We start from the raw sequence: 25,502 nt of genomic DNA on the forward strand, positions 1-25,502 counted from the left end.
TGATTGCTGGGAATGGGACATTATACAGTAACACCAGGGGATGTGTCTGGGTGATGACTGGAGAGGTGACTGCTGGGAATGGGGCATTATACAGGGGATGTGTCTGGGTGATGACTGGAGAGGTGACTGCTGGGAATGGGGCATTATACAGTAACACCAGGGGATGTGTCTGGGTGATGACTGGAGAGGTGACTGCTGGGAATGGGACATTATACAGTAACACCGGGGGATGTGTCTGGGTGATGACCGGAGAGGTGACTGCTGGGAATGGGACATTATACAGTAACACCAGGGGATGTGTCTGGGTGATGACTGGAGAGGTGACTGCTGGGAATAGGGCATTATACAGTAACACCGGGGGATGTGTCTGGGTGATGACTGGAGTGGTGACTGCTGGGAATGGGGCATTATATAGTAACACCAGGGGACGTGTCTGGGTGATGACTGGAGAGGTGACTGCTGGGAATGGGACATTATACAGTAACACCAGGGAACGTGTCTGGGTGATGACTGGAGAGGTGACTGCTGAGAATGGAACATTATACAGTAACACCAGGGGACGTGTCTGGGTGATGACTGGAGTGGTGACTGCTGGGAATGGGGCATTATATAGTAACACCAGGGGACGTGTCTGGGTGATGACTGGAGAGGTGACTGCTGGGAATGGGGCATTATATAGTAACACCAGGGGATGTGTCTGGGTGATGACTAGAGAGGTGACTGCTGGGAATGGGACATTATACAGTAACACCGGGGGATGTGTCTGGGTGATGACTGGAGAGGTGACTGCTGGGAATGGGACATTATACAGTAACACCAGGGGATGTGTCTGGGAGATGACTGGAGAGGTGACTGCTGGGAATGGGACATTATACAGTAACACCAGGGAACGTGTCTGGGTGATGACTGGAGAGGTGACTGCTGGGAATGGGGCATTGTACAGTAACACCAGGGGATGTGTCTGGGTGATGACTGGAGAGGTGACTGCTGGGAATGGGGCATTATACAATAACACCAGGGGATGTGTCTGGGTGATGATTGGAGAGGTGACTGCTGGGAATGGGGCATTATACAGTAACACCGGGGGACGTGTCTGGGTGATGACTGGAGAGGTGACTGCTGGGAATGGGACATTATACAGTAACACCTGGGGACGTGTCTGGGTTATGACTGTATCACTGTGTGTGTCAGGTTCCTATAAGGTATCAGGATGTCACTGTCTATGTCTCCATGCAGGAGGTGGAGTATATAGAGGAACACAGGGGTCTGTACAAGGACGTGATGATGGAGAATCACCGGCCCCTCACATCACTGGGTAAGAGGAGACTGTCATGTATTGTACAGGGTATAGCAGGTATGGAGGCCCCTATATACACACATCATCTGATAATCACATATATACACTGTACTCTGTCACTGTGTGTCTCCTACAGATGGGCCCAGTAACAGAGATACCCCAGAGAGATGTCCCCGTCCTCTGTATTCCCAGGACTGTACAGAGGAGAATCACAGGATCCCACAGGAGGATCAGGTAGGTGGGATTTAGGGTCTCCCCAATATACCAAAGTGACTGTCACTGTATGATCTGTAGAGGAGCTGTGTGTCTTATACACTGATATTATACTGTTTCACCTCAGTTTAATCTGACTGTATGCAAATGTCATTATAGTCTGTGTTTTGTTTTTTTTTCTCTTGTGTCCTAGAGGATGCTTGGGTCCATAATAGTACCATGGGGTATAGACGGGTCCACCAGGAGCCATTGGCACTTTAAGAGTTTGAGAGTGTGGGCTGGCTCCTCCCTCTATGCCCCACCTACCAGACTCAGTTTAGAAAATGTGCCCGGAGGAGCCGGTCACAGCTAGGGGAGGGAGCTCTCCTGAGTTCTCTTAGGAAAAGTGTATTTTCTTTATTTCAGAGTTTATTTTTTTACAGGGAGGCTGCTGGTGACGGCCTCCTTGCAGGCGAGGGACTGAGAGGGGAGGAGTAGTGTCCGCCCTGCATGGTCCTGCCCCTGCTGACTGGACGTTGAGCTCCAGCGGGGTCTGATCACGTCCCGCTGCAGGGGAGCGCTCGCCCTGGCAGCCAGCTGCCACACCCCCAGGGAACTGAAGATGACGAATGAGTCACTGTCCCCCCTTGCAAGCGGGGGGGTCAGTGTGAAGAGGGCGGCTAGAGGGTAGGAGCGCGGTCTCAACTGCGCTCCTGGAAGGCTCAGCGGTACTGCGGTGAAGCCCTGGGCCAGCTTCGGACCCTAATCTGACCACAAGCAGCCTGTCGGGGGTCTGTGGATCCAGGCCAGCATAAATCCCTCCGGCCAGTATAATCTTCATTGAGCGGGAAGACAGCGCCATTGAGGGGGCGGAGCTTCTCCTCAGAGCGGACCCAGCAGCGTTCAGCGCCATTTTCCTGCCAGTGGATGCCAGGTCTCTCCTGAAGGACTCCAGCTATCTGTACGGTACCAGGGGGTTGTAGAAGGGAGGGGAGGCTGTATTATAGGCTGTCTCTCCTATTAAGGGACACAGTCAGCGCTGGTTTGGGGTCTCCTTATACCTGTAATAGCGCTGTTTGTGGGTTGGCTCCAATCTCTGTGTCTCTCTGCCATTCTTGGGGGGAAACTCTGTCTTCCAGTACCCTGTGTGTATGTGGGGTGTTTGAGGGTGTGTGACAACATGTCCAGGGACACTGTTTCATATGCTGCAGATGATTTGTCTTCCCAGGAAGATCCCATGCCATGTAATCAGGATTGCACTGTTTTAGCACAGATCCCAGCTAGAGAGCCAGAATGGTTAGCCTCTCTGAGGAGGACTATTTCCCAGATTTCTGATAGGGTTGCTAGGACTGAGCATGCCATTCAGGTCCTCCAGTCCTCTATGGTGGTGTGGTCTGATTCTGCCTCCTCGGGGTCCCCTGCGGTACATTCTCATAAACGTGCGCTGGCATTTTATGCAGGATGACACGGACACCGACTCTGACGCTGCAGACGGTGACGGGGATGTGTTGAGGGAGACGGCATCACTTGCCAAGCGGGTGCAGTTGATGATTGAGGCTGTTCGGGATGTTTTACACATTTCAGACACAGCTCCGGAACAGGTGGAGGAGGCCTTCTTTACAGATAATAAGAAGCCCCCCCTCACCTTCCCGGCATCCAAGGAATTGAATGCTATCTTTGAAAAGGCATGGAAAACTCCGGAAAAGAAATTCCAGATCCCCAAAAGGGTCTTGGTGGCTTTTCCCTTCCCAGAGGAAGATAGAAAGAGATGGGAGTCCCCACCGATGGTCGACGCCTCTGTCTCCAGGCTGTCCAAACAGGTGGTATTACCGGTCCCGGGATCTACCGCGTTAAAGGACCCGGCAGATCGCAAAGGTGGATGCTACACGGAAATCCATTTACACGGCTTCAGGGGCCATATTGCGGCCTACTATGGCCTGTGCTTGGATTGCTAAAGCTATTGACAGGTGGTTAATCACTCTACAGGAGGAGTCGTCTACGCTGGACAAAGGTGACGTTGATTTATTTTTACGTAATATTCAGGATTCTGCAGGGTTCCTGGTGGATTCCATGAAAGACCTGGGTTCCATGTCCGTCTCGGCTCGCAGGGGTCTCTGGCTGCGCAACTGGTCTGCGGACGCGGAATCCAGGAAGTGTGTGGAGAGCCTGCCATACAAAGGTTAGGCTCTCTTTGGGGAGGCGCTGGATGCGTGGGTTGCCACGACTACCGCTGGTAAGTCTCCTTTTCTCCCCTCAGCTGCACCGGCTACGAAGAAACCTTTCTCGTATGTCCTAGAGGATGCTGGGGTCACCAAAAGAACCATGGGGTATAGACGGGATCCGCAGGAGACATGGGCACTTTAAGACTTTTAAGGGGCGTGACCTGGCTCCTCCCTCTGTATCCCTCTCCAGACTCAGTTTAGAATTGTGCCCAGTGAGACTGGATGCACTCCAGGGGAGCTCTACTGAGTTTCTCTGAAAAGACTTATGTTAGGTTTTTATGTTCAGGGAGGACTGCTGGCAACAGGCTCCCTGCTTCGTGGGACCTAGGGGAGAGAAGCAGAATCTCTTCCGTATAAGGGTGGTGTGTTTGGTGACGGCCTCACTGATTTAGACTCTACGGCTACCGCGGGTAAGTCGTCCTTTTTACCTAATGTTCCTGCGCAACAAAAGAAAACACACCACTATGAAATGCAGTCCTTTCGGCCCAATAAATACAGGAGAGGCCGAGGTTCCTCCTTCCTTGCTACTAGAGGTAGGGGAAGAGGTAAACGAGCACCCGCCTCATCGAGTTCCCAGGAGCAGAAGTCCTCCCTGGCTTCTGCCAAATCCACCGCATGATGCTGGGACTCCCATAAGGGAGCCCGCACCGGTGGGGGCACGTCTAAAGCTCTTCAGTCAGTTATGGTTTCGCTCAGGCCTGGACCCATGGGTTTTACAAATAGTGTCCCAAGGGTTCAAACTAGAGTTTCAAGACTTCCCCCTCGCCGTTTTTTTTTTTCAAATCGGCCTTACCAGCTTCTCTTCTAGACAGGGAGGTGGTCTGCGGCGCGATACAAAAGTTGTATCAAAACCAGGTTGTAATCCCGGTTCCCCTGTCACAACAGGGAGAAGGCTTTTATTCAAGCCTATTCGTGGTCCTGAAGCCGGACGGTTCGGTCAGACCGATCCTAAACCTAAAATCTCTCAATTTCTACCTGAAGAAATTCAAGATGGAGTCTCTCCGAGTGGTGATCTCCAGTCTGGAGGAGGGGGATTTTATGGTGTCGTTGGACATAAAGGATGCCTACTTGCATGTTCCCATTTATCCTCCTATACCTGAGGTTTGCAATTCAGGATTGTCATTACCAATTCCAGCCGTTGCCGTTTGGTCTGTCCACGGCTCCGAGGATTTTCACCAAGGTGATGGCGGAAATGATGTTTCTCCTCCGCAAGCAAGGAGTCACAATTATCCCGTACTTGGACGATCTCCTGATAAAAGCGAGATCAAGGGATCAGTTGGTACAGAACATTGCACTATCCCTGACAGTGCTTCAACAACATGGTTGAAGCACAGTTAATTTCCGACAACTTGGTTGGCGTTTTTGGGAATGATACTGGACACAGACCTGCAGAGTTTTTCTTCCAGTGGAAAAGGCTCTGGAGATTCAGGGTCTGGTCAAACTCATACTGAAACCAGCAACAGTCTCCATCCATCAATGCATTCGGTTGCTGGGGAAGATGGTTGCGGCCTACGAGGCCATTCAATTTGGCAGGTTCCATGCCAGAGTTTTTCAGTGGGACCTGTTGGACAAGTGGTCCGGATCCCACCTCCACATGCACCGGAGGATAATCCTGTCTTCCAAGACCAGAATTTCACTCCTGTGGTGGCTGCACAGCTCTCACCTCCTAGAGGGGCACAGGTTCGGGATCCAGGACTGGATCCTAGTGACCACGGATGCAAGTCTCCGAGGTTGGGGGGCAGTCACATAAGGGGAAAACTTCCAAGGAAAATGGTCAAGTCAAGAAACTTGTCTCCACATCAACGTTCTGGAGTTAAGAGCCATTTACAACAGCCTTCTACAAGCGTAACGTCTTCTTCGCACTCTGCCTGTACTGATCCAATCGGACAATGTCACAGCAGTAGCGTACATAAACCGCCAGGGCAGAACAAAAAGCAGAGAAGCGATGGCAGAAGCCACAAAGATTCTCCGCTGGGAGGAAAAGCATACAAGCGCTCTATCAGCGATATTCATTCCAGGAGTGGACAGCTGGGAAGCAGACTTCCTCAGCAGACACTATCTCCATCCAGGAGAGTGGGGCCTCCATCAAAAGGTCTTCACAGAAGTGACAAGTCTTTGGGGGGTTCCCCATATAGACATGATGGCGTCTCGTCTCAACTAGAAGCTTCAGAGGTATTGGTCCAGGGACCCTCAAGCAACGGCAGTGGATGCACTGGTGACACCGTAGATGTTTCAGTCGGTGTATGTATTCCCTCCACTTCCTCTCATTCCAAAAGTTCTAAAGATCTTGTGAAGAACAAAAGTTCAAGCAGTCCTCGTGGTTCCAGACTGGCCAAGGAGGATTTGGTACCCGGATCTTCGGGCATTACTCGTAGAAGATCCCTGGCCTCTTCCTCTCCGTGAGGACCTGTTGCAGCAAGGGCCGTGCGTGTATCATGACTTACAGCGGCTACGTTTGACGGCATGGTGGTTGAACGCCTGATCCTAGCTCGCAAGGGTATTCCCAGCGAGGTTATTCCCACTCTTATTCAGGCCAGAAAAGGAGTTACGTCAAAACATTACCACCGTATTTGGAGAAAATATGTTTCTTGGTGTGAATCCAAGAAGGCTCCTACGGAGGAATTTCAGCAGGGGTGTTTTTTCCATTTTTTGCAAGCAGGTGTGGATGCGGGCCTAAAATTGGGCTCAATTAAGGTTCAGATTTCAGCCTTATCGGTTTTCTTTCAAAAACAATTGGCCTCCCTTCCGGAAGTTCCGACTTTCGTGAAGGGTGTGTTACACATCCAACCTCCATTTGTGGCACCATGGGACCTTAATGTGGTGTTGCAGTTCCTTCAATTACATTCGTTTGAAACCTTAGGGAAGGTGCAATTGAAATTCCTCACTTGGAAAGTGGTCATCCTGTTGGCCTTGGCATCCGCAAGGCGGGTGTCTGAGTTAGCGGCCTTGTCTCACAAGAGCCCTTATTTGATCTTTCATAAAGATAGAGCAGAGTTGAAAACTCGTCAACATTTTCTGCCGAAAATGGTTTCATCTTTCCACATGAACCAACCGATTGTGGTGCCAGTGGCTACTGACTCTTTGGTTGAATCAAAGTCTCTGGATGTGGTCAGAGCTTTGAAAATTTATGTCGCCAGAACTGCTCCGATTAGGAAAACAGAGGCTCTGTTTGTCCTGTATGCTCCCAACAAGATTGGGTGTCCTGCTTCCAAGCAGACTATTGCACGCTGGATCTATAATACGATTCAGCAGGCTCATTCCACGGCAGGATTGCTGTTACCAAAATCGGTGAAGGCCCACTCTACTAGGAAGGTGGGTTCGTCCTGGGCGGCTGCCCGGGGAGTCTGGGCATTGCAACTTTGCCGAGCTGCTACTTGGTCCGGGTCAAACACGTTTGCTAAGTTTTACAAGTTTGATACCTTGGCCCATGATGACCTCAAGTTTGGTCAATTGGTGCTGCAGAGTCGTCCGCACTCTCCCGCCAGGTTTTAGAGCTTTGGTATAACCCCATGGTTCTTTTGGTGACCCCAGCATCCTCTACGACGTATGAGAAAATAGGATTTTGATACCTACCGGTAAATCCTTTTCTCGTAGTCCGTAGAGCAGGCATTCCCAACCGCGGTCCTCAAGGCACACCAACAGTGCAGGTTTTAGTGATATCCAGGCTTCAGCACAGATGGTTAAATCAAAATAACTGAGGTACTAATTAAGTCACCTGTGTTCAAGTCTGGATTTCACTAAAACCAGGACTATTAGTGTGCCTTGAGGACCGAGGTTGGGAAACACTGCCGTAGAGGATGCTGGGCACCTGTCCCAGTGCGTACTGTATCTGCGGTATTAGTTGTGGTTACACACTAGTTGTGTTTCACTTCTGTTCAGCATGTTGCTGAATTTTGTTCATGTCCGTTGACGTGTTCAGTTGATTTCATGTTGTACGGCATGCTTAAGGCGTGAGCTGGTATTATGCTCACCATGGTTTAATAATTCTTTTCCTCGAAATGTCCGTCTCTCTGGGCACAGTTCCTATACTGAGTCTGGAGGAGGGATATAGAAGGAGGAGCCAGGTCACGCCCCTTAAAAGTCTTAAAGTGCCCATGTCTCCTGCGGATCCCGTCTATATCCCATGGTTCTTTTGGTGACCTCAGCATCGTCTACGGACTAAGAGAAAAGGGTTTACCGGTAGGTATCAAAATCCTATTTTTTTCATCTACCACGTCATAGTCCTTTTGGCCTGCGAGGCCTAGAAAGAATAAGCCTTCGAACACCTTCTTCAGAGGTGGTCGTGCCAAAGGAAAGCCTTCGAACACCTTCTTCAGAGGTGGTCGTGCCAAAGGAAAGCCCGCTTCTGATATCCCTAAGTCCTCCGCATGACGGTAGACGGCTAGGCCTGGAGGAAGGTCAGGTGGGGGCAAGACTCTGGCAGTTCAGCCACGTCTGGGTGTCGTCTGGCCTGGACCCCAGGGTCCTGGATATAGTGTCCAGGGGGTACAGACTGGAATTTCAAGATCCCCCGCCTCACCTTTTCTTCAGGTTGGGCTTGCCAGCCCTGCTGGCAGACAGGACAATTCTTCTGGAGGCCATCAGAAAATTGGTGTTGTCAGAGGTCATTGTTCCGGTCCCACTTCAGCAGTGGAACAAGGGTTATTATTTGAACCTTTTTGTGGTATCGAAACCGGATGGTTCGGTACGGCCTATTCTAAACTTAAAATCTTTGAACCCTTATCTCAGGGAGTTCAAATTCAAGATGGCATCTGAGAGCTGTCATCTCAGGACTGTCGGAGGGGGAGTTCCTGGTGTCCCTGGACATCAAGGATGCTTACCTCCACATTCCCATTTGGACGCCGCATCAAGCATATCTCAGGTTTGCGCTGATGGGCGATCATTGTTAGTTCCAGGCGCTGCCGTTTGGCCTCTCCACAGCACTGAGGATCTTCACCAAGGTGATGGCGGAGATGATGGTTCTCCTCCGCAAACGGGGTGAACATAATTCCATATCTGGACTATCTCCTGATCAAGGCGTTGTCCAGGGTGAGGTTGTTGCGTTCCATCGCGCTCACGACACGGCTGCTCAGGAGGCACGGTTGGATCCTAAACCTTCCAAAGTCTCATCTGGAGCCGACAAAGAGGCTGTCTTTCCTGGGAATGATCCTAGACACGGAAGTGCAGAGGGTATTTCTGGCGGTGGAGAAAGCGTTGGTGATTCAAGCAATGGTCCGGGAGGTCCTAAAGCCTACCCGGGTATCTGTTCATCAATGCATACGCCTTCTGGGGATGATGGTTGCTGCCTACGAGGCTCTGCGGTACGGCAGGTTTCATGCTCGACCCTTTCAGCTGGACCTATTGGACCAGTGGTCGGGCTCTCACCTACACATGCACAAGAGGATACGCCTGTCTCCAAAAGCCAGGATTTCACTCCTCTGGTGGCTGCAACTTCCGCACCTTCTGGAAGGGAGAAGGTTCGGAATTCAAGACTGGATCCTTTTAACCACAGATGCAATTCTAAGAGGTTGGGGAGCAGTCGTTCTGGGGGAAACCTTTCAGGGACGATGGTCGGATCAAGAGTCACTTCTCCCAATAAACATCCTGGAACTCAGGGCCGTTTACAACGCCCTTCTGCAAGCAGCACACCTTTTACGGGATCGGGCTGTTCAGGTGCAGTCGGACAATGTGACCACAGTGGCCTACATAAACCGACAAGGCAGAATGAAGAGCAGGGCTGCCATGTCAGAGGTGTCAAAAATCCTCATCTGGGCAAAAAGGCACGCGGTGGCAATATCGGCAATCTTCATTCCGGGCGTAGACAACTGGGAAGCAGACTTCCTCAGCAGACACGATCTCCATCCAGGGGAGTGGGGCCTCCATCCGGAGGTGTTCGAGGAGGTAACCGGTTGGTGGGGGGGTCCCCACATAGACATGATGGCCTCACGCCTCAACAAGAAGCTTTGGAGGTACTGTTCCAGGTCAAGAGACCGACAGGCAGTGGTGGTGGACACACTGGTAACACCGTGGGTGTTTAAGTCAGTGTATGTTTTCCCTCCCACTTCCTCTGACACCAAAGGTTCTTCAGTTCGTGAGACGAACAAAGGTTCAGGCTATACTCATTGGTCTGGACTGGCCAAGGAGGGCTTGGTACGCGGATCTGCTGGATCTTCTGCTGGAAGATCCACGGCCTTTACCTCTTCGGGAGGATCTGCTTCTGCAGGGGCTGTTCGCTTATCAAGACTTACCGCGGCTACGTTTGACTGCATGGCAGTTGAACACCAGATCTTAGCTCGGAAAGGTATCCCGAGTGAGGTCATTCCTACCCTGATACAGGCCAGGAAGGGGGTAACGTCTAAACATTACCATCGCATTTGGAAGAAATATATTTCTTGGTGTGAGGCCAAGAAGTTTCCGGCGGTGAAGTTTTAACTTGGATGTTTTCTCCTTTTCCTGCAAGCAGGGGTGGATATGGGACTGAGCCTGGGCTCCATCAAGGTCCAGATCTCTGCTTTGTCCATCTTCTTCCAAAAACAATTGGCTGTTCTTCCTGAGGTTCAGACCTTTTTGAAAGGGGGTCTGCACATCCAGCATCCCTTTGTGACCCCTGCGGCTCCATGGGATCTTGATGTGGTGTTGCAGTTCCTGCAATCTGCTTGGTTTGAGCCTCTACAGGAGGCTGACCTCAAGTTTCTCACATGGAAGGCGGTCACCTTGTTGGCCTTGGCTTCTGCACAACTTGTGTCGGAATTGGGGGCTTTATCTTGTAAAAGCCCCTATCTGATCTTCCATGAAGACAGGGCGGAACTTAGGACTCATCCACAAGTGGGCTCTTCCTGGGCGGCTGCCCGGGGTGTCTCGGCGGTACAATTCTGCCGAGCAGCTACCTGGTCTGGGTCGAACATGTTTTGGCAAGTTTTACAAGTTCGATACTTTGGCCTCTGATGACCTCAAGTTTGGTCAAGCAGTGTTGCAGGAGCCTCCGCTCTCCCTCCCGAATTGGGAGCTTTGGTACATCCCCATGCTACTATTATGGACCCCAGCATCCTCTAGGACGTAAGAGAAAATAGGATTTTGGTTACCTACCGGTAAATCCTTTTCTCGTAGTCCGTAGAAGATGCTGGGCATTGGTTTTATGGTTCAGTGTTACCTGGTTCCTAGGTAAATTCTGCGTTGTTTATTATTTCAGCTGTTGCTAAAGTTGTTCCGGCATGTTGTCCGGATTATCCTGTTTATGTGAACTGGTATAAATCTCGCCACTATCTGTGTAATGCCTTCTCTCGAAGTATGTTGTCTCCTCGGGCACAGTTTCTAAACTGAGTCTGGTAGGAGGGGCATAGAGGGAGGAGCCAGCCCACACTCTTAAACTCGTAAAGTGCCAATGGCTCCTGGTGGACCCGTCTATACCCCTTGGTACTAATATGGACCCCAGCATCCTCTACGGACTACGAGAAAAGGATTTACCGGTAGGTAACCAAAATCCTATTTTTTAGGTAGAACATCTGTCTGATATTAAAACAGAAGATGCAGAGGGAGAAGAAGAGACGTATGTGACTGATATAGAGGGAGAAGAAGAGACGTATGTGACTGATATAAAGGCAGAAGATACAGAGGGAGAAGAAGAGATGTATGTGACTGATATAAAGGCAGAAGATATAGAGGGAGAAGAAGAGACGTATGTGACTGATATAAAGGCAGAAGATATAGAGGGAGAAGAAGAGACGTATGTGACTGATATAAAGGCAGAAGATACAGAGGGAGAAGAAGAGACGCATGTGAGTGGTGATCAGCAGTGTAAGGAGGAGGAGATCCCTACAGATATCAGCACAGGTGAGTAATTAACACTTATTACAGAAGTCACATATTCTCATTGCTCAGTCACTACAGCAATCTCTTATCCTACACCCTCCTCCGCCATCAGCCCTGTTCTCAGTGGGTGTTTCTAACACAAGGCTATCCATGACAAATATCACATGTAGAGAGTTATTACACACAGCACTATAATGTTATTAAAAGTAACAAGCAGAAGTTTTAGTGATTATATATAAATGTGTATATACGTATGTATATAATATAATTAGTATTGTTTTTTGTGGAGTGCCTAATTTATATGCATTTTGTTAGATGATGCAGGTATGAAATATTTCCTGCTATACAGTAGACCTGAGCTCACCAAATACAATTCGTATAAGATTCAGAAATAAAATGAAATTTGAATCTAGAACTTCAAATAAAACAGATTAAAAGCTTATCACAAGTACATATTTGTATAATCATAAGGCAAGCGTTTTGCACTTGTTTTCACCCTTGCCTGGGCGGGCTTGTTCTTATCCACTCCAATTCACTCTAAATCCAAATTGCGTGTCACCCAATGCGTTTCGTCAATAGTGACTTCTTCAGGGGTGTTTTCGGTTAAAGGCTTTATCCTCAAATATCAATTGTGCAGACTTGAAATAATTGTGTAACCTTCAGACGGTAATTGTGGACTTGTTCATGATGAACACATTCCTAATTACTTGTGAATAATAGTTCCTGCTCCGTGCAATTCTGAGGTTATGACTTTAGGGCAGGGGTGGGGAACCTTTTTTCTACCGAGGGCCATTTGGATATTTATAAAATCCTTCGGGGGCCATACAAAAATTCTCAACTTAAAAAATTACCCTGCCCCCCAGTAGGTCTGCCCCTTAGAGGTACTGTGTGTGCGCGCCGGAGGCGCGCACGCACCAAAAAAATGGGTGTGGCCAGTTAAAATGGGACGTGATACACATATGCCCCCAATAGTGCGGTGCCAGATCCACAATTGCCCCCACAGTGCCAGGTATACAAATGCCCCCACAGTGCCAGGTATACAAATGCCCCCCACAGTGCCAGGTATGCAGATGCCCCCACGGTGCCAGGTATACAGATGCCCCCCACGGTGCCAGGTATGCAGTTGCCCTCCCCCCTGCCCTCCGTGCTGCTTACCTGAGAGACGGAGGACAGCGCGGCTGTCGGGTGGGAGCGGCGGCGCCGTGTAGTACTTCAAACCAGCCGCCGGTTCGAGAGCCAATCAGAGCTCGCGGACCGGCAGCCGCGGCTCCTGATTGGCTGCCGGTCCGCGAGCTCTGATTGGCTCACGGACCGGCGGCTGGTTTGAAGTTCTACACGCCGCTGGTCCCACTCGACACAGCCGCGCTCTCCTCCGTCTCCCTGTGCTGACAGCTGAGACACGCTGCCGCCGGACTGAGCGGCAGCGTGGCTCACTGACAAGCTGGTGGGCCGGACTAAACGGCTTCCGGCCCGCGGGCCGGAGGTTCCCCACCCCTGCTTTAGGGAATGTAATGGTCAGATCAAATATTGCTCAATCTAAGGTCTCCCAGTAGCCTTACTACATACATAAATGTGTCTTGCATTACTATTTTAACTAACAATAATAAACAGTGGAGTTTTATTCATGTATTGCTCAGTGCATTTAAGCCTGCAGCCCCCGACAAGGGACCCCGCTATACTGCAGGTCCAACTCGAGTGCTCAAAATAATTACCATAAAAACAGCTATCACATTAGTGTAAAACTTTAGGTTTGCTCTCAGCAGCGGAACATTTGCCGAAAGGCTCGGATTGGTTTTCAGATCATCAGCTGACGTGCCACCACATCTCACGTGGCCCTCCAATTCACCAGATCTGGGACTGTGGAACTGTTTGGCTGGGTCCGGCATTGTACTGTTGGTGCAGTTCCTGATGCATTTGGAACGATTGGTGGTTGCTAGACGCCCTAAATGCCTGTGGTCCCGATTTGTCATGATCTACTTTCGCCCACTGTTCCGCAGCTGAGATTCTTGGTGTCCATGCTTCTTCCACTGTAGATGGATACTACTCACTGTCTACAAGGGATCACCAACAAACAAATGCCGGTCTCGGCCAAAACCAATGGCTCCCTTATGCCAATCGTATCACGTGCATGACCTATGGTCCCATCTGAAAAAGAAACAATATCTCAACAAATTTACGTTGTATCAATACCTCAGACATTCACAATGATAATCCAGTAGTTTTAGTGTCACCATCTACACGCATGTGCACGTCCCATGTTGTTGTACTTCTATATATTTTGGTAAAGCGGCACTCCTCAAGAAGACCTGCAGTTGATATTAAAGAATCAATAGCCGGTGCCCTCCAGGCTGCATCAGTTGGTGTAACGTAATGTAGAATCCGTACAAGGAGGCACTCAGAATATATAGACCAGGCAGGTTTAGTGTACCAACGTTTCAATGCTGTATTCGCAGCATTTTCGTTAGGGTGCAGAACACAAGAGACATACAACCACTCAAAGTGACGTCATCTGACACACGCTACGTCCGGACACACGGAGAGAACCTCGTCCACGTGACCAATAGTAACCAATGAGGACAAAAGTATCAAGTAACCTGCCAACAAAACAGTGTAACAACACCAATCAAATTCTATTCTCTTAGATATATATATATCTTTCTCCGGCAGGGACCACAGGTTATCCACAGGATAACATTGGGATATGATGACGTGACAGCGGCTTTGAAAACAAACTGTCAAAGCTTTCAGCCTCCCAGCATGCAACGGGCCTGTCCATATATCCCCGCCTCCTGGCTCAGGCAAATCAGCTTTTTGTTTGGTGCAGCATGAGCCGGACCATGGTCAGAGTGCTGCTGTTTTTTAGCAGCCAAAGTTTTCTTATTTTATTTTTATATGAGTGATCTTTCTAAAAAACATCTTATACGCACCTCAGAGTCACTCCAACAACTCCCCGCCGGGTCGCGACAACGCTTACCCACGTGTACAGTGAGGCAGGCACAGGTTCTGGTGAACCTTCATGGGCTACTTTGCACAGACATTATCCAATGTAGCTGAGCAGTTTATACCAGCTCCTATACCAGTGATAGGTTTCCTTATTAACCCTTACATGCAACATTCATTCTGAGGTTTATACACCTAGGGAATTGTCAGTATCTCAAAAAATCAGGCTGAAAGGCTGGTGGTAAGTAAATCACATAGACATGATACAACATCGTCACAGTCTATACATGTTTTAGATGAGGATTCGTTGGAGGATGAGGACTCATTGCACTTCGGAAGGTCTCAGCTCAGTGGACATATCTGAGCTAGTTAGTGCTATGTAAACCATTCTATCCTCAGAAGAGGCAGCAGAGCCTGTGTTAAAAAACTAAGGCAACTGTGTTTAAACTAGAGATGTGCACTTGAAATTTTTCGGGTTTTGTGTTTTGGTTTTGGGTTCGGTTCCGCGGCCGTGTTTTGGGTTCGACCGCGTTTTGGCAAAACCTCACCGAATTTTTTTTGTCGGATTCGTGTGTGTTTTGGATTCGGGTGTTTTTTTCAAAAAACACTAAAAAACAGCTTAAATCATAGAATTTGGGGGTCATTTTGATCCCAAAGTATTATTAACCTCAAAAACCATAATTTACACTCATTTTCAGTCTATTCTGAATACCTCACACCTCACAATATTATTTTTAGTCCTAAAATTTGCACAGAGGTCGCTGGATGACTAAGCTAAGCGACCCTAGTGGCCGACACAAACACCTGGCCCATCTAGGAGTGGCATTGCAGTGTCACGCAGGATGTCCCTTCCAAAAAACCCTCCCCAAACAGCACATGACGCAAAGAAAAAAAGAGGCGCAATGAGGTAGCTGTGTGAGTAAGATAAGCGACCCTAGTGGCCGACACAAACACCGGGCCCATCTAGGAGTGGCACTGCAGTGTCACGCAGGATGGCCCTTCCAAAAAACCCTCCCCAAACAGCACATGACGCAAAGAAAAAAAGAGGCGCAATGAGGTAGCTGTGTGAGTAAGATAAGTGACCCTAGTGGCCAACACAAACACCGGGCCCATCTAGGAGTGGCACTGCAGTGTCACGCAGGATGGCCCTTCCAAAAAACCCTCCCCAAACAGCACATGACGCAAAGAAAAAAAGAGGCGCAATGAGGTAGCTGTGTGAGTAAGATAAGCGACCCTAGTGGCCGACACAAACACCGGGCCCATCTAGGAGTGGCATTGCAGTGTCACGCAGGATGGCCCTTCCAAAAAACCCTCCCCAAACAGCACATGACGCAAAGAAAAAAAGAGGCGCAATGAGGTAGCTGTGTGAGTAAGATAAGCGACCCTAGTGGCCGACACAAACACCGGGCCCATCTAGGAGTGGCACTGCAGTGTCACGCAGGATGGCCCTTCCAAAAAAACCTCCCCAAACAGCACATGACGCAAAGAAAAAAAGAGGCGCAATGAGGTAGCTGTGTGAGTAAGATTGTTTAAACCCATGGCTAGCCAGGTGAGCTCTCTTCTTCTCTCGGTTCTCCTTCAAATTCTTTAACTGCCCAGGAACTTTATATCGAAGAGCAGATGCACTTTCTCGTTATTTTCAAACGAATGATTCACTCAACTCCTCTGAGAAACAATTTATTCTGAATCCGGCTTCATTTGCTTCAGCTCGTACTGTTCGGGCTGTAACACACTGGCCGGTTTCTCCCGGCTGGCAAAAAGCCGGACAAACTTTGTCCGGCTTTTTGCCATCCGGGAGAAACCGGCAGAGTCTGTCACACAGGACGGCTTTGAGCCGTGTGTAATGCTGTGCGCATGCGCAGCATTTGACACGGCTTGGGAAAAAGGCGTTGTGTGTGAAAGCTCCCCTTCACACACACGGTTCACTGACTGCAAAGACGGCCCGGCAGCCGGACCTTCCAGTGGATAGTTCCGGCTGCAACCCAGCAGCCAGGCCGGGGCCGTGCAGTGTGAAGGGACCCTACCCCTCACACTGTTAATTACAATGCCGGCACGGGAAAAAGCCATCCGGCTTTTTCCCGGCCGGCAAAAGCCGGCTCGTGTGTTTTAGCCCTTCCTCTACCTCCTCCGGGGAGAACTTTTTTGTAGCACCAAAATTTTGCAGGAATTTGCTTACGTGGGCTCATTCTTCATCTTTCATGCGTCATGCCAGTGGTCTTAAGACTCTCGGGTTCATTCAGCGATTCTACTGGTAGCCTCATCTTAAAACGGATGTCTTTGAATTTGTAGCAGCCTTTTCCAAGTGTGTAAAACATAAAAGTCCACGAACATCTACCTCGGGTCTTCTTCATCCACTTCCAATACCTCTAAAGCCTTGGACTCACATCTCTATGGATTTCATAACCGATTTGCCAGTCTCCATAGGGCACAACACCATTTGGGTCATTTGTGGAATGATTTTCGAAGATGGCTCACTTCATACCCCTCACCGGTCTTCCCTCTGCTCCTCAGCTATCCAAATTGTTTTTCTCATAGATTTTTCATTTGCATGGCCTTCCACAGGAAATAGTTTCTGATCAGGGTCCTCAATTAGTCTGGAAAGCTCTCAGCTCTGTTCTAGGAATCAAGTTGAACTTCTCTTCAGCCTACCATCCCCAGACTGACTGACAGACTGAGAGAGTCGACCAAGATCTGGAAACTTTCTTATGGATGTTCATGTCCCCTGCTCAGGAAGACTGGATGGATTACCTCCCATTTGCTGAGTTTGCATACAATAACCTATATCATTCTTCTACCAATTCCACTCCTTTCTTCATTAATTATAGTTTTCATCCACAAGTTCCTTCCTTGTAATCTCTCCCACCTCTTGAGGTTCCTGCTGCTGAATCTGCTCTTCGTCGGTTCACTAAGATTTGGAGACAAATTTATAAGGCACTACTTAAGACTTCCCAGAAATAAAAGACCTATGCTGATCGGAAACGTAGGGCTGTTCCTAGTCTCAAAGTGGGAGATCGTGTTTGGATATCCACCAGAAACCTCAGACTCAAAGTTCCTACCAAAAAGTTTGCTCCAAGATTCATCGTTCCGTATCCTATTAAAAGAGTGTTGAATCCTGTTTCTTACAAGGTGAAACTGCCTCCCTATTTTAAAATTCCCAATGCCTTCCACGTTTCTCTGCTAAAGCCTCTTGTACTAAATCTTTTTCGGGCAGCTTTCCCTTAACCTCCCAGGGTTCAAGCTGCTCAAAATGAGGAATTCGAGGTTCATAAGTTTCTTGACTTCCGCAAGAGGTATGGTCGTGTCCAGTATCTCATAGATTGGAGAGGATATGGTCCGGAGGAAAGATCTTGGGTGGCTGCAGAGGATGTTCATGCTCCAAGACTGAGTTGCGCCTTTCATTCCAAGAATCCCACTAAGCAGCGTGGGTGTTCGGAGACCACCCTAAAAAGGGGGGTACTGTCAGCATCCGGAATCTTACCACTGGTTCTGGTCCCTGCGGCCTTCCTCTTAGCTTGCTGGTGTCGCTGCGATGGATAGGCACTACAGCAGCAAGGTCCTCTGGTGCGGCTGCCGGGTGTCTGGAGGCCAGGGTCCGGGTCCTAGGGAGCGGAGCATGGCAGCCGAAGGTGTCTGTTTCCAAGTGTCCTGTTACTGGAGTGCTGCGTCTGGGAGGCTGAGGCCAGAGGTAGTGGCTTTGTGCTGGTTTCACATGTGTCCTCTGTGCAGGGAGCCACCATGTTGGAGACCAATCCCAGTCAATAGGTATCCCAGTTCGCGTCCAGCCAATCCGGTACAGGCTTCCCTTATAAAAAGGGGTTGATGCTTAGCTATGTTGCCAGTACTTCAAGTTACTTGCTGCTGTAAGGTGCCCTGCGCTCTGGCTCCCAGGTTAACCCCTGGTATCCTGGTTCTGTTATGTCCGCCTGTTGGTCAGTTCTGTTATTGCAGTCCTTTGCTCCCAGTCCACCTACTCTTGCGATTTAACCGCTGGGTCCTCTATCTGGTAGAGGGTCTCCGTTTGCTGATGGTGCTCACAGCGATACGCTCTTTGTCAGTGTTTAAAAATCACAAGTCATCTCTTCATTCCATGTTCTTCAGCATAATTTGCAAATCACAAGTCACTTCATTCAGTATTTTTCAGCGTCGGTTACAAGTCATGAACCTTTCGTCTTTCAGAATTCACTCAGACTTCTCTCCTAGTCATTGTGTATGATTGAGGTCTCATTAAAACTGAATTCCTCTTTCTTCAGTGTATCGTTCTCGGTCATTGTCCTCATTGCCTACCCCTCTACATCTTCGGGCCTAAGTGTTCAATCCATGAGTAAGAACTACATTCAGCCACATCGTTTCCTTCCTTTGCCGATAGCTGCTCCCTCAGTCAATTATCAGTCATCAGATCCCCAACTCAGGCCAAGCGTGACATGGAAGAAGGGGAATTCCTGGTTTCTTTGGATATTAAGGATGCGTATCTTCACATCCCAATATGGCTGCCTCTTCAGGTTTACCTCATGTTTGCACTGCAGCACAGTCACTACCAGGCCTTGCCTTTTGGTCTCTCAACTGCACTGAGGGTATTATCAGGGGTGATGGCAGAGATGTTGCTACAACTCCGCAAGCAGGAAGTGAACATCATTCCATACTTGGACGATCTCCTCATAATGGCTATATTCAGAGCACAGTTGATGGAAAAGATCAGCCTTCCAACACGACTACTCATGGATCATGGGTGGATTCTTAATCTGCAGAAATCCCACCTAGAACCTATGCAGAGGCTTCAGTTCCTGGTAATGATACTGGACACGATGTCTCAGAAGGTGTTCCTTCCTATGGACAAGGCAAAGATAATTCAGACGATGGTACGTTCCATTTTGAAGCTGAACAAAATCTCGGTACATCTTTGCATATGCTTACTGGGAAAGATGATGGCCTCCTACGACGCAATTCAGTACGGAAGATTCCATGCATGACCATTCCAGCTGGATCTGCTGGACAAATGGTCTGGGTCACATCTACACATGCGCCAGATGATATGCCTTTCACCAAACGCCAGGATTTCCCTCTTATGGTGGTTACTGATCTCCCTCCTGGAGGGTCGACACTTCGGAATTCAGGATTAGATTCTGTTGACAACGGATGCAAGCCTCCATTGTTGGGGTGCAGTGACCCTAGGGGCTCGGTTCCAATGAAGGTGGTCTGATCAAGAGGCTTCCCTTCCGATAAATGTTTTGGAACTCAGGGTGATTTACAATGCCCTTCTGCTGACCTCTATGTCCTACAGTATCAGGCCATACAGGTATTGTCAGAAAACGCACCAACTGTGGTGTACATAAACCAACAAGGAGGTCCAAACAGCAGAGCTGCAATGAGGGAGGTGTCACAGATACTCCTCTGGGTGGAGCGGAATTCCAAGGCCATTTCCGCCGTATTAATTCCGTGAGTAGACAATTGGGGAGCAGACTTCCTTAGTAGACACGATCTGCACCTGGGGAAATGGGTTCTCTACCCGCAAGTGTTACAGCAGATATTTCATTGGTGGGGCTGCCTGCAAATTGACTTGTTGGTTTCTCAGCTCACCAAGAAGCTCCTGCGCTACTGTTCTGGGACGAGGGATCCACAGGCCGTAGCAGTGGATGCTCTGGCGACACCGTGGATTTACCGGTTGGTGTACTTGTTTCCTCCAGTTCCTCTAATTCCAAGAGTTCTCAAAGGATTTAAAGGGCAGGGTTCAGGTAATTCTGATTGCCCCATACTGGCCCTGCAGGGCCTGGTATGTAGACATTCTAGCCTTATTACTCGTAGGCCCCTGGCCTCTGCCACTTCAGGATGATCGTCTTACACAAGGGCCGTTAGTCTATCCAGACTTACCACGGCTACGTTTGATGCAATGGAAGTATATTGGGAGGATTTTTGCCAGGAAAGAGATTCCGGGCAAGGTTATCTCGACTGTGCTCCAAGCTGGCCAGATGGTCGCATTGAAACATAACCATCGCATATGGAAGAAATGTGTCTCTTGGTGTGAGGGTCAACAGTATTCTGCTGTGGATTTTCATCTGGGACATTTCTTGCACTTCCTGCAGGCTGTTGTGGATGTGGGCCTACATTTAGGCTCCATAAAAGTTCAAATCTCAGACTTATCTTTTTCTTCCAGGGAACAATTGGCTGTTCTCCCAGTGGTCCAGATGTTCTTGACAGGTGTCCTTTATATTCGACCACCCTTTGTGCCTCCCAGAGCGCCGTGAGTTCTCAATTTGGTTCTGGCCTTTCTCCAATCGGTTTGATTTAACCTTTCCACAAGGTGGACATGGAGTATTTGACATGGCAGGCTATCATGTTGTTGGCCTTGGCCTTGGTGAGGCGTGTTTTGGAATTAGGGGCCTTATCCTGTAAGAGTCCTTCTCTGGTGTTTCATGAGGATAGAGCTGTGCTCAAAACTCGCTAGACATTCTTGCCTAAGGTGCTGTCAGCATTTCATATTAATTGGCCGATGGTGGTTCTGGTTGTCACTGGCACGTCTGTTACACCAATGTCCTTGGACGTGGTTTGGGCTTTGGAGATTTATGTCAAGAGGCCAGCTCGTCTTAAAATCAGACTTGCTTTTTGTTCTCTATGATGCTTCAAAGATTGGTTGTCCTCCTTCGAAACAGTCTATTGCATGTTGGATCAGGCTTACGATCCAACAGGCTCACTCTTCGGCGGCTTTGCCGCTGCCTAGGTCTGTTCAGGCCCACTCCACACGGTCAGTGGGTTCTTCCTAGGTGGCTGCCCGGGGTGTCTCAGCTTTGCAGTTATGCTGGGCAGCTACTTGGTTGGGTTCGAACACGCTGTAAAGTTTTAAAGGTTCAACACCTTGGCAACTGAGGACTTTCAGTTTGGTCAATCAGTTTTGATTGGGTCTCGGCACTCTCCCACCCGGTTTGGAGTTTTGGAACTTCCCCATGGTACTAAGACCAACCCAGTATCCCCTTGGACATTAGAGAAAATAGGATTTTAATACCTACCGGTAAACCCTTTTTTTCATAGTCCATAGGGGATACTGGGCACCCGCCTCTGTGCTTTGATATTTTCCAGCAAGAGTTGTTCTTGTGTGTTGTATTTTTGGTCTGCTTTTGCTGTCCCTATTTTCAAATTGGGTTTAGTGTTGCTATCCTCTTGTTATGTTGTGTGCTGGTTCGTTCTCTCACCACTTTCTTGTCCCTTTTCCTCCTTTCAAAGTATGTCCGTCTCCTCGGGCATAGTTTTCCTAGACTGAGTCTACAGGAGGGGCTTAGAAGGGGGGAGCCAGCACACTCTCTGAAGAAGTTTTAAAGTGCCAGGCACCAATGAACCCCATCTATACCCCATGGTACTAAGACCATCCCAGTATCCCCTACAGACTAAGAGAAAAGGATTTACCGGTAGGTATTAATATCCTATGTTTTCAGTATAGCAGGGCCATCCTCGGTTGAAGGTATCACTGCGAAGGCGCCGTTTCGCATTACAATAACCTTAGTAGGAAATACCCATTTGTATTGTACATTTCCTTGGGTGGAATAGATGCCTTTTGGCCAGCATCTCCCGAGAAATGTCAGGAAATATCTGCAGATTATCCAGGCACTCAGCTGTGGATGAGGAAGGCAAAGCAGCCTTGTGAATGCATTCTTTAATATGAAAAAACGAGATTTATGGTAAGAACTTACCTTTGTTAAATCTCTTTCTGCGAGGTACACTGGGCTCCACAAGGATTGGACAATGGAGTGTAGAGTAGGATCTTGATCTGAAGCACCAACAGGCTCAAAGCTTGACTGTTCCCAAGAAGCACAGCGCCGCCTCCTCTATAACCCCGCCCCTCCGCACAGGAGCTCAGTTTTCAGTTAACCAGCCCAATGCAGTAGCAGGATAAGAGATGACAACAGTTAGTAGCCACATACACCACACTCTCACGACAGGAGAAGTGTCAGCGGCTAATGCCATACCAACCCAAAGAAGCTAAGTGTGTCAGGGTGGGCGCCTTGTGGAGCCCAGTGTACCTCGCAGAGAGATTTAACAAAGGTAAGTTCTTACCATAAATCTCGTTTTCTGCTGCGGGGTACACTGGGATTGGACAATGGGGATGTCCTAAAGCAGTTCCTTTGAACCCGGCATCCAAAGGAGGCATCCTGGGAAGCGGCAGTATCGAAGGCATAGAACCTTATGAACGTGTTCACCGAGGACTACGTAGCCGCCTTGCACAATTGTTCAAGGATCGCACCACCGCGGGCCGCCCAAGAGGGTCCCACAGACCGAGTAGAATGGGCAGTAATGTGAGCAGGAGCTGACAGACCAGCCTTCACATAAGCATGTGCAATCACCATTCTAATCCATCTGGGCAAAGTCTGCTTGTGAGCAGGCCAGCCACGTTTGTGAAATCCAATCAATACAAAGAATCAGATTTCCTAATGGAAGCAGTTCTCCTCACATAGATACGGAGAGCCAGTACCACATCCAAAGACCGCTCTTTGGGAGACAAGTCAGGAGAGACAAGGGCAGGAACCACAATCTCCTGATTAAGGTGAAACGAAGAAACCACCTTAGGTAAATATCCGGGATGAGTCCTAAGGACCGCCCGGTCACGGTGAAATATCAGATGAGGTGAGTTACAAGACAAAGCACCCAAATCTGACACCCTTCTAGCTGAGGCAATAGCCAGCAGAAACACCACCTTAAGGGAAAGCCACTTAAGATCAGCTGAACCAAGAGGCTCAAATGGAGGTTCTTTTGCATGCCTCCAAAACCACCAACAAGTCCCAAGGAGCCACAGGCGAGACATAGGGAGGTTGGATACGCAACACACCCTGAGTAAATCTATGAACATCAGGCAAAGTTGCAATCTTTCTCTGAAACCACACCGACAAGGCAAAAATATGAACCTTTAGGGAGGCCAGCCACAAGCCTAAGTCTAGGCCTTGCTGAAGGAAAGCAAAAAGCTGTGCTGTACTAAATTTGGAAGCGTCATGATTGTTAGATGCGCACCAAACAAAGTAAGAATGCCAGACCCTATGGTAAATCCGAGCAGAAGCCGGTTTCCGGGCCCGCAACATAGTTTTAATGACCGCATCAGAAAACCCTTTAGCCCTCAAGATGGAAGCTTCAAGAGCCACGCCGTCAAAGACGGGCCCTGGTAGACACATGGGCCCTGAACGAGGAGATCTGGGTGTTGTGGAAGTAGTATTGGAAGCTCTGACGAGAGGCCCTGTAGGTCTGAGAACCAATGTCGTCTGGGCCACGCTGGAGCTATGAGAAGCAGGATTCCTGCTTGAACTTCCGAATCACTCTGGGCAGAAGTGACACTGGAGAGAACACGTACGGTAGCCGAAACTTCCATGGCACCGCCAGCGCATCCACAAATGCTGCTTGAGGATCCCTTGTCCTTGCTCCGAAGACCGGAACCTTGTGATTGTGTCGAGACGCCATCGGATCCACGTCTGGAAGGCCCCACCTTTCCACTAGGAGTTGAAACACTTCTGGATGGAGGCCCCACTCTCCGGCGGGTACGTCCTGACGACTGAGAGTCCGCTTCCCAATTCAGGACTCCCGGAATGAATATTGCAGGTAGATGGCGTTTCGCCCATTGAAGAATCCGTGATACTTCCTTCATTGCCATGTGGCTTCGAGTGCCGCCTTGATGATTTATGTATGCCACTGTGTGGTGGCGTTGTCCAACTGTATCTGAACAGGACGGTTCTGTATCAAGTGCTGGGCTAGGTTCAACGAGTTGAAGACCGCCCGCAATTCCAGAATGTTGATCGGGAGGAGAGACTCCTCCTTTGTCCACCGTCCCTGAAGGGAGTGTTGCTCCAACACCGCGCCCCAACCCCTCAGACTGGCCTCCGTTGTCAACAGTACCCAGTTGGGTATCCAGAAGGGACGGCCCCTGCCCAGTTGTTGGTCCTGGAGCCACCAGTACAGCGACAGACGGACCTCCGGAGTTGAGGAGATCATGTGAGATCTGATCCAGTGAGGCAGGCCGTCCCACTTGGCCAGAATCAGCCTCTGGAGGTGGCGAGAATGAAATTGAGCATACTCCACCATGTCGAATGCTGACACCATGAGGCCCAACACCTGCATTGCCGAATGAATCGACACTTGCGGACGAGAGAGGAAGCAACGAATCCTGTCCTGAAGTTTCAGGACCTTCTCCTGAGACAAGAACAACCGCTGGATGTGAGTGTCCAATAGCGCTCACAGATGCACTGAGCAGGGATCAGGGAGGATTTCTTCTAGTTGATGAGCCACCCGTTGGCTTGTAGAAACCGGATCGTCAAATCTAGGTGACGTAGGAGAATGTCTGGGGAATTTGCCAGGATCAACAGGTCATCTAGATACGGTAGGATCCTGACCCCTTGACGATGGAGTACCGCCGCCATGGCCGCCATAACCTTGGTGAAGACTCGTGGAGCCGTTGTTGAACCAAAGGGTAATGCCCAAAACTGGTAGTGGAGGTTGCCAACCGCAAATCTCGGGTATTGTTGATGTGACTCCAAGGCCAGAACTATAGAGCAAAGTGTTTCCATACGGAACTTGGAGACTCTCACAAACTTGTTCAGGGCCTTGAGGTTGAGAATGGGCCGGGAGGACCCATTCGGTTTCGGAACTAGGAATAGCGGAGAATAGTACCCCTGACCTCTCTGAGCAAGAGGCACCTGTACTACGACTCCTGAGTCCAGGAGGGTCTGTACCACTGAATGTAGGGTCTTTGCCTTTACTTGGTCCGAAGGGACGTCTGTCAGGTAAAATCGATGAGGGGGACGGTTTTTGAAGGCTATGGCGTAACCGTGAGTAACGACTTCCCGTACCCAGGCATCTGAAGTGGTCCTCAACCACTCCCTGGTATACCCTAGAAGCCAGCCCCCCACCCTGGTAATCCCCAGAGGGAGGCCTGCCCCGTCATGCGGCAGGCTTATCAGTCTTGGAAGCTGGCTGACGGGCAGCCCAGGCTCTTTTGGGCTTTGGCTTACCGGGTTTGGAAGTGCGGGCCTGCTTGTGGTACGCCTGACCTTTTGCTTTACCTGAAGGACGGAAGGGACGATAGGAAGTACTCTTAGTCT

At 49.4% G+C, this 25,502-nt stretch overlaps 1 protein-coding gene and 1 pseudogene across 1 annotated transcript in view; one reads left to right on the forward strand and one right to left on the reverse strand.

Annotated features, from left to right (window-relative positions):
* Positions 1-25,502, reverse strand: part of LOC134983872 (zinc finger protein 585A-like) — a 249,546-nt pseudogene that overhangs the window by 119,348 nt on the left and 104,696 nt on the right.
* Positions 1-25,502, forward strand: part of LOC134983875 (oocyte zinc finger protein XlCOF22-like) — a 52,919-nt gene that overhangs the window by 10,432 nt on the left and 16,985 nt on the right. Inside the window, exons 3-5 of the mRNA XM_063949491.1 lie at positions 1,237-1,315; positions 1,434-1,531; positions 11,184-11,520. Coding sequence (XP_063805561.1) covers positions 1,237-1,315; positions 1,434-1,531; positions 11,184-11,520 — 514 coding nt within the window. The remainder of the gene's footprint in view (positions 1-1,236; positions 1,316-1,433; positions 1,532-11,183; positions 11,521-25,502) is intronic.

Source organism: Pseudophryne corroboree (assembly GCF_028390025.1).
Source record: "Pseudophryne corroboree isolate aPseCor3 chromosome 3 unlocalized genomic scaffold, aPseCor3.hap2 SUPER_3_unloc_27, whole genome shotgun sequence".
NCBI lineage: Eukaryota > Metazoa > Chordata > Amphibia > Anura > Myobatrachidae > Pseudophryne > Pseudophryne corroboree.